The sequence below is a fragment of the Myotis yumanensis genome, unplaced genomic scaffold (genome assembly GCF_028538775.1).
Source record: "Myotis yumanensis isolate MYYU_CA2020_CCGP unplaced genomic scaffold, mMyoYum1.0.hap1 SCAF_1, whole genome shotgun sequence".
Lineage (NCBI taxonomy): Eukaryota > Metazoa > Chordata > Mammalia > Chiroptera > Vespertilionidae > Myotis > Myotis yumanensis.
In genome coordinates, this window is record NW_027223752.1 from 206,075,214 (window position 1) to 206,087,314 (window position 12,101).

At 47.8% G+C, this 12,101-nt stretch overlaps 1 protein-coding gene across 2 annotated transcripts in view; it reads left to right on the plus strand.

Annotated features, from left to right (window-relative positions):
- The first annotated feature begins 139 nt into the window (after positions 1-139).
- The window catches only part of PPAT (phosphoribosyl pyrophosphate amidotransferase), a 32,285-nt gene continuing 20,323 nt past the window's right edge, over positions 140-12,101 (plus strand). For both annotated transcript variants that reach the window (XM_070396186.1, XM_070396202.1), the window contains exon 1: positions 140-700. In XM_070396186.1, coding sequence (XP_070252287.1) covers positions 573-700 — 128 coding nt within the window. In that variant the 5' untranslated portion in view covers positions 140-572. The remainder of the gene's footprint in view (positions 701-12,101) is intronic.

Consider the following 12,101-nt stretch of genomic DNA (forward strand, 5'->3'; position numbering starts at 1 on the left):
TCCCGGAGAGGCGAGAAGTGGCGCGCAATGGCGGCTCCTCCCCGCTTCACAGGTCTCGCTGATGGGGCTCCCTTCTCTGCCGCGAGAGCGGGTCAGAGGTTGGAGTGTACCAAGTAGCGACGGCGGGGGAAGGCCTGTGGGTGGGGGCGTTCGAAGGTTACATCCTCGGCGAGAGAAGTGACGTGAACCCCGCTAGTCTCCTCACTCCAGTCTTAGGAGCTGGAAAATAACGGGGATCTCCACGTGCCGAAAAATTGGCTTCCAGCGGGGCTCCAGTGGAGAACTAGCTCCACCTCCCCGGAGCCCGTGACTCCGCCCCTCCGCCCGGAGCCCCTCCCTCCGCCCTCGCTCATTGGTGGGCCTGGAGGAGTCGGGGAAGGGGGCGGGAGCAAGCTAGTCTCGTTCACAATCTTTCTTGGAAAGCACGCGCCGCCGCAGTAGCGCGGGCTGAGCGGCTGGGAAGGAAGCAGCTGTCTCGGGCGCGAGCTTCTGTGGCGTCCGGGCCCAGCGTGCAGCAGGTTGGTGCTTAGACCCGACGGCGGCGGCTCCCTCCACGTGGGTTCTCTGGCGACATGGAGCTGGAGGAGTCGGGGATCCGAGAGGAGTGCGGCGTGTTCGGGTGCATCAGCTCGGGAGAGTGGCCCACGCAGTTAGATGTGCCGCATGTGATCGCTCTGGGACTCGTGGGGCTGCAGCACCGGTGAGCTCCCCGGGGAAGGGGAAGGGTGGTGTGGCGCGTGCTTCTTTCTCCACCAGTCCAGGCTGCTCTCTGCGGCCCGAGCAGGCGATCCTGTGTGCGCCTGAGGACCGGAATGCCGTACCTGCCTGTGGCATGCACGAGGTTACCGAGGCGTTCGCGGGGGCTACCTTGCCTCCCGGGACTGTAGCCTGTCTCCCCACCCCCACCCCTGAATGATCTTTAGGATCTCTCGCCTCCCTCCGGTGCGTGCCCGTTTTAATTTCTCAGAGCCCGGAGCCGCGCTTGTGATAGGCTCGTGTGGGGTGGCTGCTAGTCCAGGACCTGCAGACACCACCGCAAGCTTTTGTTTGCAAGGGCAGATTTTCGAGCCAGTTGTTGATTTGAATGTGTCATAGCAATGGGAACTTAGGGATCCTAGAGTTCAAACCCGGGGAAACAGGACTTTGTTGGTGTTCAAAAGGAATGTAGATTTCATATACATTAACTGCAAATAAACCAATTACAGGGACTAGTCCATCTACAAAAGATTCATAAGATTACGTTTTAGATAAGGAATGAGAAGATCAGTAGTAAGAAGATGCCAAAGAGTAACTGCCTTCTCTAACAAAGGGGGAGTGGAGTAGTTCCTGTGTGACGAGATACACATTGATTTTGGAAAAATTGGTAGATCCCTTTGAGCTTAGTAATTTTGCTTTCTATCTCTCTGACCTGTTAGTTGATATAAACAATTCCGTTGGGTTAAGAAATATAAACCTAGGTTTGACATTATCACTGAAAGTATCCCGAAGTTTTCATAAGGTAATGCCACAGCAACAACTTGTAGAACAGTTAAGGATCTTGGCAATAGCACTTATCAGCAATATGGGTGCAACGTGTATAAAGGCATTTCAAATGATCAGCTTTCCCTTAACCAGCTTAAATTAGAAGTACTTTTCCCTCTTCTCAGGGTCCCACATATTTCACTTTGAGTTTCACATCTTGCATTCCTTGTTTACGAAGAGTCACTTAGAATCTGGGATGAATTGAAAAGAATATTTTACCTTGAATGACACTAATCTGCTAATTGTGGATTGACTAAGAAAGATCTTGTTTTAAAATACATTTATGGAGAGGATTAGATATATAATCCAAGGAAAAAGTAAAAATCTCTATGGTAGTCCAGAGCCTCATTAGTTTATAACATTCTTAGGAGAGTTATTTTGGGTATTCTGTCATGGGAAGAGGTGTGTAAAATCTAGGGATCTATAGAGTTGCTTGACCATTTTAATATGAACTGACCTTGAATTTTTAAAAAATACTTACATTTTAGTGAAAATAAATCAAAAAGTTCATCCCCATTATCCCTTCATTAAATATATATCCCTGAAGAGAAAGGGCTGAATTTTTTAATTACAGCTTGATTCCTAGTTACATGTACTTTCCCACAGGCCCTTTTATGTGAAAGAATGATGAGGTAATACAAGATAATGACAATAAAAATGTGATTGTTTGATTACATAAGGTTTTTCTTATGTACACATAAAATCATTAGGGTGCCCTGGGAAGGTTGGTTCTCACCCATAATTCTAGTCAAGTAAAAATTTTATTTTTAAAAATATTTTTTTATTGATTTTAGAGAGGAAGGAAGAGGGACAGAATCAATGATGAGAATCGTTGATCTGCTGCCCCCTGCACTAGGCCCCCTACTGGGGATCTAGCCTCAACCTGGCTGATGCTCTATCCACTGAGCCGAAACAGCTAGGGCCAAGTCAGATTTTAAGTTAGAAAAGTACTCACCCATTAGGGCAGGGGTGGGGAATGTCTGGTCTGAGGGCAGATTAGACCCAAGAAATCATTTGGTGTGGCCCTGCCAAGGCATTAGCAGTGAGTTAATTAAATGTTTGACCAAATATAGAAGGCTAATTTTTTTGGTATGCATTTTATTTTTATTTTTTATTTATTTTTTTTAATTTCTTTATTGGTTAAGGTATTACAAATGTGTCCTCATCCCCCCATTAACCCCCAACCCCCCAACCCCACTCATGTTCTCAGCCCCCTGTTCGTGTCCATTGGTTTGGCTTATATGCATGCATACAAGTCCTTTGGTTGATCTCTTCCTCTTACCCCCTCCCTCCCCTACTTTCCCTCTGGGGATTGATAGACTGATCGCTGTTTCTCTGTCTTTGGATCTGTACCTGTTCATCAGTCTATGTTGTTCTCTCTATTCCACAAATGAGTGAGATCATGTGGTATTTTATCTTTCTCTGAATGGCTAATTTCACTTAGCATAATGCTCTCCAGTTCCATCCATGCTGTTGCAAATGGCAAGAGTTCCTTCTTTTTTACCGCAGTGTAGTATTCCATTGTGTAGATGTACCGCAGTTTCTTAATCCACTCATCTGCTGATGGGCACTTAGGCTGTTTCCAGATCTTAGCTATGGTGAATTGTGCTGCTATGAACATAGGGGTGCATATATTCTTTCTGATTGGTGTTTCTGGTTTCTTGGGGTATATTCCTAGAAGTGGGATCATTGGGTCAAATGGGAGTTCCATTTTTAGTTTTTTGAGGAAGCTCCATACTATTCTCCACAGTGGCTGCACCAGTCTGCATTCCCACCAGCAGTGCAGAAGGGTTCCTTTTTCTCCACATCCTCTCCAACACTTGTCATTTGTTGATTTGTTGATGATAGCCATTTTGACAGGTGTGAGGTAATACCACATTGTTGTTTTGATTTGCATCTCTCGTATAATTAGTGACTTTGAGCATGTTTTCATATGTCTTTCGGCCTTCTGTATGTCCTCTTTCGAAACTGTCTATCTAGGTCCATTGCCCATTTTTTGATTAGATTGTTTATCTTCCTATTAAGTTGCATGAGTTCCCTGTAGATGTTGGAGATTAAACCCTTATCGGTGATACCATTGGCAAATATGTTCTCCCATGCAGTGGGCCTTCTTGTTGTTTTGTTGATGGTTTCCTTTGCTGTGCAAAAGCTTTTTATTTTGATGTAGTCCCATTTGTTTATTTTCTCTTTAGTTTCCATTGCCCTAGGAGCAGTATCAGAGAAGAAATTCCTTCGGCATATGTTTGCGATTTCGCTGCCTGTAGATTTCTCTAGTATTTTTACGGTTTCCCGTCTTACGTTTAAGTCTTTTATCCATTTTGAGTTTATTTTTGTGTATGGTGTGAGTTGGTGGTCTAGTTTCATCTTTTTGCATGTATCTGTCCAATTTTCCCAACACCATTTATTAAAGGGACTGTCTTGACTCCATTGTATGCTCTTGCCTCCTTTGTCAAATATTAATTGGGCATAGTGGTTTGGGTCGATTTCTGGGTTCTCTATTCTATTCCATTGATCTATATGTCTGTTCTTGTGCCAGTACCATGCTGTTTTAAGAACAGTGGCTTTGTAATATAGCTTGATATCTGGTATTGAGATTCCACCTACTTTGTTCTTCTTTCTCAGGAATGCTGCAGCTTTTCGAGGTCTTTTTTTATTCCAGATGAATTTTTGGGGCGTTCGTTCTAGATCTGTGAAATATGCCATTGGTAATTTAATGGGGATTGCATTGAATGTATAGATTGCTTTGGGTAGTATGGACATTTTGATGATATTGATTCTACCAATCCATGAACACGGTATGTTCTTCCATCTGTTTATGTCTTCTTCTATCTCTTTTTTCAGTGTCCTGTAGTTTTCCGCAGGAATTTCTCCGTTATACATTATCTACCTAAAACAAACCTTGAAGGTGATATATCTATCACTTTTGCATTGATTTTGGTTCTGTTTTTGTCTGCATAATCTGACCTAAAATATTTAGTCTCAGGATAACAGAATAAATGAAATTTATAACATTATTTATTTCATATAAAATGAAATGGATTGCCCAGCAGGCGTGGCTCAGTGGTTGAGCGTCAACCTATGGACCAGGAAGGAGGTCATGGTCAATCTCTAGTCAGGGCATATGCCCTGGTTGCGGGCTGGATCCCCAGTATGGGGCATGCAGGAGGCAGCTGATCAATGATTCTCTCTCATCATTGATGTTTCTATCTCTCTCTCCCTCTCCCTTCCTCTCTAAAGTCAATGAAAATATACTTAAAAAAAATGAAATGGATTATCAAAAGTGGACAGTTATTTACTGGATAGTTAAATCCCAGATAGGTTCATTTAGAAGTACAGTGGAACCTCAGATCTCGGGCTTAATTCATTCCGGAATGCTGTTGGAAAAGTGATTTGTTTGAAAACCAAATCATTCATTACTGTTAGAAATAATGTAAACTGAATATGTTACACCACATTTATTTGCCTTTCCTGATATCTTTAATGGGTCAGTTTTAAATTACAGCTCACATAATTAGGTTGGCGTAATTGTAGAATTACTAAAATGTTACACCATTACTACCTTTGGAGAAAACCAAAATTCAGAATTTAGTTTGCAGGTGGGTTTTTTTTCCCTTTTACTTCCATGTCTTCTTATAGCAATCACTGTAAAGGCTTAATTTAAGGGTTCATGATAAATGTATAATGCAGAATTTTCTAACTGTGGGAAAACTTCCATTTACTGTTACTTTCACTCTTAATAAGCTATGAAGAAAATAATTTTTCAGCAGTTTTTGCTCTCACACAGTTCATAAACAATGTATTTAGTCTAATTTGCCAAGGGCAGGATTAAACATCTCTGTTATCAGAAAAAAGCAGCAAGTTTTTCTCAATGTGGAAAAATTTGGCATTTCTCAGGCCCTTATCCTCTTCGTGTGCTTTTCTCTTGATGTGGAAAGGTCTTATTTTTTGTCATGACCTTCAAATAATTCTTAAAATAAGCAAAAGAATAAAGGAAAAGAAGAATTATATAGTCTTCAAGCATTTAAGTACACTAGAGTAAGAACATTTAAACAATTGAACAGAAATAATGAGTGTAAGAATTACAAATATTTTGGTACAAAATTTGGAAAGAAATTGACTCCACTTAAATTTGGTATGTATTTTATACTTTTGAATCATTTGAATATACAAATAGTGTTAGGATTTTATTTTGAAAGTCCTTCTTGTTAAGTTAAAACGCAAAGAGGAAAGTTGATAGACTTTTATTTAAGAAGATCAATTCCAAGGTTACCATGCTTCCCTCTGTCAGTTCTGAGAGGCTGTCTTAGGATGCAGTCAACTTCTTCATAAAATCTCATTTTTCTTTGAGGGTTGCCATTTTTCTTTTATAAAACTCTGTATTCATATTTTAAATTGTTGTATTTGGTACAACATTGTTTCCAATCTCTGTCTATTCCAAACCGCATTAGGCTTCTGGCAATTTCCTCAAATATTTTTTTGTTTCTTGTGGTCCCTTTAAGCATTTGCTTAATTTTTTCATCAGACCATATGTGTATAAGTGCTCTCACCTCATTATCACACCAGTATTTTCCAGCTTCTGTGTTGTTTACTATTATAATCTGTAAATGACTTTTAGCATCTTCTAAAGGAATATGATTACCTATAAGTCATAGGTAATCATATTTACATGATTTACAGTTATTCAACATGATTTACAGTTATTCAGCCTTATAGATAAGTCTTGTATTTGAATATCATTCATTTATAACAACCTGGCTTGACATAAAGTAATGAGAATTACAGTAATTTCAAAATGAGGGTCAAGATTTTTCTCATGTATTCATATTCATGTAAAACATCTCTTTAATTATAAGGTAGACTAATCACCAATATTATTAGTGAGAATAATTTAGCTGCTTTTCATCAATAAGTAATCTTCACTGGATATTTATGGATATGGAGAGCCTGAGTGTTTATTTCTTTTACTAAAAGTAGGAATAGACATTTTCTTTCCTCCCCTACCATATTCTCTCTACCAGCCCAGATAAAATGAGGCAATATATGTAATAGAGATATACATTAAGTACTTCCCCATAAGTACTTAAACTGATATATATTAGATTTTATATATCAAAATAACATTTAAAATGGAATGATTCAGATCCTATACCTGAACCAGTGATACTTTATTGTGCTTTGGGTTGCTCACCTCTTTTGAAGCAGTATTTATGGTATCTTCCTCTGTTAGAAAACAAAGAGAATAGCAATTTATTTACAAAATTCAGATATTTTGTAACTGAAGGTTGTGCTAAAAAACTAGTGAGGTTGGGTTCCATAATCAAAACTGTAACCTCAAAGACAAAGAATAATTAACCTCTACAACCAAACTTTTAAATGGCCATGTAGGATTAACCATTTTCAAAATCTTAGAAGTATTCTGCCTTAAAAATCACAGTGCAGTACACTGTAAACTCTGTTTGGGAATATGATAGCGCTTTTAGATTCAATTTGGTAACATCTTTCATTGTTACATTTTAATGCTTGACAAAGAGCTCTTTCGTTTGTTTCCTCGTTTTAACTTCATCTATCTATACTAATAAAAGGGTAATATGCTAATTAGACCGGGAGACCTTCTGGAGACCTTCCAGACGTCTTTCCGGACAAAGCCATGGTGGCGGGGCTGAGGCAGAGGTGGTTAAGAGCAATCAGGCCAGCAGGGTAGAGCAGTTAGGGGGATCAGGCCAGCAGGGGAGGGCAGTTGGGGGTGATTTGGCTGGCAGGGGAGAGCAGTTGGGGGCGATCGGGCCGGCAGGGGAGGGCAGTTGGGAGCGATCGGGCCGGCAGGGGAGGGCAGTTGGGGGCGATCAGGCAGAGGAGTTAGGGGTGATTAGGCAGGCAGGCAGAGGCAGTTAGGGGCAATCAGGCAGGAAGGTAGGCAGGTGAGCAGTTAGGAGCCAGCAGTCCCAGATTGCGAGAGAGGCAGTCGGACATCCCCCAAGGGGTCCCTGATTGGAGAGGGTGCAGGCTGGACTGGGGGAACACCACCCCCACCCTAGTGCACGAATTTCGTGCACTGGGCCACTAGTCCTATGTAATAAAAGGCTAATATGCAAACCAACTGAACAGCAGAACGAACAGTCGCTATGATGTTTACTGGCCACCAGGGGGCAGATGTCAACACAGGAGCTGCCCACTTGTGATCAGTGTGCTCCCACAGAGGGAGTGCTGCTCAGCCAGAAGCTGAGATCACGGTTGGCGAGTGCAGCAGCGGTGGCAGCAGCCTCTCCCACCTCCACGGTGGTCGGACATCCCCCAAGGGCTCTTGGACTGCGAGAAGGTGCGGGCTGGGATGAGGGGCACCCCCCAACTCCCGTACACAAATGTTGTGTGCCGGGCCTCTATTCTACATCCTATATAATAAAGATGTAATATGCAAATGGTCATTACACCATGAAGCATAACGACCGACCGCATAACGACCGGATCATCAGGAGATGGGGCAGTGAGCTACAAATGGGCAGCAGAGAGCTACAGGAGGGGGCAGGGCAGCAAGCTATGAGAGGGGAGGCAGGAGGGCGGGGCAGTGGGCACAGAGCTACTGGAGGGTGGCGGCGAGCTACTGGTGCATGGATTCGTGCACAGGGCTACTAGTCTATACTAATAAAAGGTAATATGCCAATAGACCAGGAGACTTTCTGGACGTTCTTCCGGACAAAGCCATGGTGGTGGGGCCGAGGCAGAGACAGTTAGGGGCAATCAGGCCGACAGGAGGGCAGTTGAGGACAAGCAGGCCAGCAGAGGGGAGGTAGTTGGGGGCCATGAGGCTGGCAGGGAGGGCAGTTGTGGGCGATCAGGCTGTGGGGGAGGAATTTGGGGGTGAGGCTGCCGGCAGGCAGGTGAGCGGTTAGGAGCCAGCAATCCCAGATTGCGAAAGGGATATCCCACAAGGATCGTACTAAACCGGCTGTTGGACATTGCCCAAAGGGACCCAGGTTGGAGAGGGTGCAGGCCAGGTTGGACAACCCCACCCCCGTGCACGAATTTCATGTACCAGGTCATTAGCCCTATATAATAAAGTGGGAATATGCAAATTGACTGTCATTCTGCCACAAAGATGGCAGTGCCCACAGCAGAGGCAGGGGTTTCCGTAACACAAGATGGCTATGCCCACAGCGGAGGCCAAGTTCCCATAATGAGCATTAATGAGCAATCAGCAGGGACCTGAGGCTGCTCCCCCCACCCCCACCCCTATAGGGCTTGATGGGACCTCAGACTGCGCCCCCCACCCTGACGCCAGGCCAGGGGACCTCAGGCTGCGTCCCCACTCGGAAAGGCTTAACAGGGGACTTCAGGCTGTGCCCCCCACCTGGCAGGGCTTGATGAGGTACCTCAGGCCGTGCCCCCTGCCCCGGCACCGGGACAGGGGACCTGAGGCCGCACCCCCCGCCCAGCGGGGCTTGACGTGGGATCTCAAGGTGCACCCTCTGCCTTGGTGCCAAGCCGGGGGACCTCAGGCCATGCCCCCTATCCCAGGCCAGGGGACCTGAGGCTGCACCCCTGCCTGGTGGGGCTTGACAAGGGTGGGCCGGCCGTGTCTGGATCTAGCCCAATTGGGGGGGCAGTTGGGTCTGGGTCTTGCGTGATCTTGAGGTACAAGTGGGTGGGTGGGAACTTGACTCTGGGTCCTATGGTGCACCCAAGTCTCTGGTAGGAGGAAGATTTTCAAATACATTTTACTAATTTTCTTTCATATCTGACACTTCTATTATAGAGAAAGGGCAAATAGCAATATTAAAATATTTTCTCTAACTAATCCCCTTTTAATGTGCATAAATTTTATGCACCAGGCTACTAGTCTACACTAATAAAAGAGAAACATGCAAATTGGTGTCACTCCGCTACCCTTCCCATTGGCTAATCAGGGCGATATGCAAATTACCTGCCAGCCAAGATGGTGGCCGACAGCCAGGCAGCTAGAAGTGAACATGAGGCTTGCTTGCTTCAGTGATGGAGGACTCCAATGTTCCCCGCCTGCTGCTGCCGGCCTCTGAGCTTGCCGTTTGAAACATTGTTACAAATATAGAAGCTAAACAAAACCCCAAAAACCTGCTTTCAGCCGGCCGGGATCTCAGAGCTGGAGTTGAAATAGTGTATCGATTATAAAACCCAAACAAACCAGATACCTGCTTTCAGCAGCCGAGGCCTCAGAGCTGGAGCCAAGCCTCAGAGCTAAAGCTGGCCCAGAATAAAAAAAAAAGATAAAAGGGAGCGGTTGGGAGCTTCAGTCACCCGCCAGCCTGAAAACAGCCCTCAGCCTCTCACCCAGGCTGGCCAGGCACCCCAGTGGGGACCCCCACCCTGATCCAGGACACCCTCCAGGGCAAACAAGCCGGCCCCCACCAGTGCACCAGGCCTCTATCCTATATAGTAAAAGGGTAATATGCCTCACAGCACCGGAATCAGCGGAGCCGCGAGGCCTCCCGGCACTGGGATCAGTGTGACAGGGGGCAGCGTCCAAACCCCCTGATGGCCCTACGGCTCTGTGTGTGACAGGGGGCGGGGCCACAACCTCCCTATCCACCTGCTCTGTGCCTGATAGGGGGGAGCTCCCCAACCCCCTGATCGCCCTGCAGCTCTGTGTGTGACATGGTGCGGCGCTCCAACCCCCTGATTGGCCCTGCTCTGTGTGTGACGGGGGGCGGTGCCCCAACTCCCCTATCGGCCCTACTCTTGAGTGACGGGGGAGCTCCTCAACCCCCTGATCGGCCCTGCTCTGTGCGTGACAGGGGGGAGCTCCCCAACCCCCTAATCGACCCTGCTCTGTGTGTGACAGGGTGCGGCGCCCCAACTCCCACCTCCCCACGGGCCCTGCTCTGTGTGTGACAGGGTAGAACCATAACCTCCCCATCGGCCCTGCCCTGAGTGTGACAGTGGCGGCACCCCAACCCCCTGATGGTCCCTGCTCTGTGTGTGACAGGGGGGAGCTCCCCAACCCCCTGATGGGCCCTGCTCTGTGGGTGACAGGGTACGGAGCCCCAACCCCCCTGATGGGCCCTGCTCTGTGCATGACGGGGCAGCGCCCCAACCCTCTGATCCGCCCTCCTCTGTGTGTGACAGGTGGCGGTGCCCCAACTCCCCTATTGGCCCTACTCTGTGAGTGAGAGGGGGGAGCTCCTCAACCCCCTGTTGGGCCCTGCCCTGTGTGTGACAGGGTATGGAGCCCCAACCCCCCTGATGGGCCCTGCTCTGTGTGTATCAGGGGGCGGCGCCCCAACTCCCCAATTGGCCCTGCTCTGAGCCCGACCAGGGGCTGCATCCAGGGATTGGGCCTGCCCTCTGCCACCCGGGAGCAGGCCTAAGCCAGCAGGTCATTATCTCCCGAGGGGTCCCAGACTGGGAGAGGGCACAGGATGGGCTGAGGAACCCCCTTCCCCCCCGAGTGCACAAATTTTTGTGCACCGGGCCTCTAGTCTACACTAATAAAAGAGAAACATGGTAATTGGCGTACGACCGCTACCCTTCCCATTGGCTAATCAGCGTATCCTTATGCAAATTAACTGTCAGCCAAGATGGCGGCCGGCAGCCATGCACTGAAGCGAGCAGGGAGGTTTGCTTCCTCCAGGAACTGCAGACTGCAACGTTCCCCGCCTCACTTGCCCGACTCTCAACTGCAACTCTAAGCAACTATTACTATGTTGCAAATAAGAAGCTAAACAAAACTGGCTTTCAGTTAGCCCCGGACCGCAACATTGTATCCATGTTTTCAGCAGCGAGGCCTCAGAGCTAAAGCTGGCCCAGAATAAAAAAAAAAAAAAAAAGAAAACAAGGAGCGGTTGGAAGCTTTTAGTCAACTGCCAGCGGGAAAACAGCCCTCAGCCCCTCAGCCAGCCTGGCCAGGCACCCCAGTGGGGACCCCCACCCTGATCCAGGACACCCTCCAGGGCAAACCAGCCGGCCCCCACCCGTGCACCAGGCCTCTATCCTATATAGTAAAAGGGTAATATGCCTCCCGGCATCGGGATCAGCGGAGCAGTGAGGCTCCCGGCATTGGGATCAGCGTGACAGGGGGCAGCGCCCAAACCCCCTGATCGCCCTGCGGCTCTGTGAATGACAGGGGGCGGGGCCACAACCTCCCTATCCGCCCTGCTCTGTGTGTGACAGGGGGCAGCACCCAGACCCCCTGATCAGCCCTGCTCTGTGCCTGATAGGGGGGAGCTCCCCAATCCCCCGATTGCCCTGTGGCTCTGTGTGTGACAGGGTGAGGCGCCCCAACCCCCCCGCCCCCACGGGCCCTGCTCTGTGTGTGACAGGGTAGAACCATAACCTCTCCATCGGCCCTGCCCCGAGTGTGACAGTGGCGGCGCCCCAACCCCCTGATCGGCCCTGCTTTGTGGGTGATAGAGGGTGGCGCCCCAACCCGCCCCCACAGGCCTTGCTCTGTGTGTGACAGGGTAGAGCCATAACCTCCCCATTGGCCCTGCCCTGAGTGTGACAGGGTGCAGCGCCCCAACCCCTGATCCGCCCTGCTCTGTGTGTGACAGGGGGCGGTGCCCCAGCTCCCCTATCGGCCCTATTCTGTGAGTGACAGGGGGCAGCGCCCC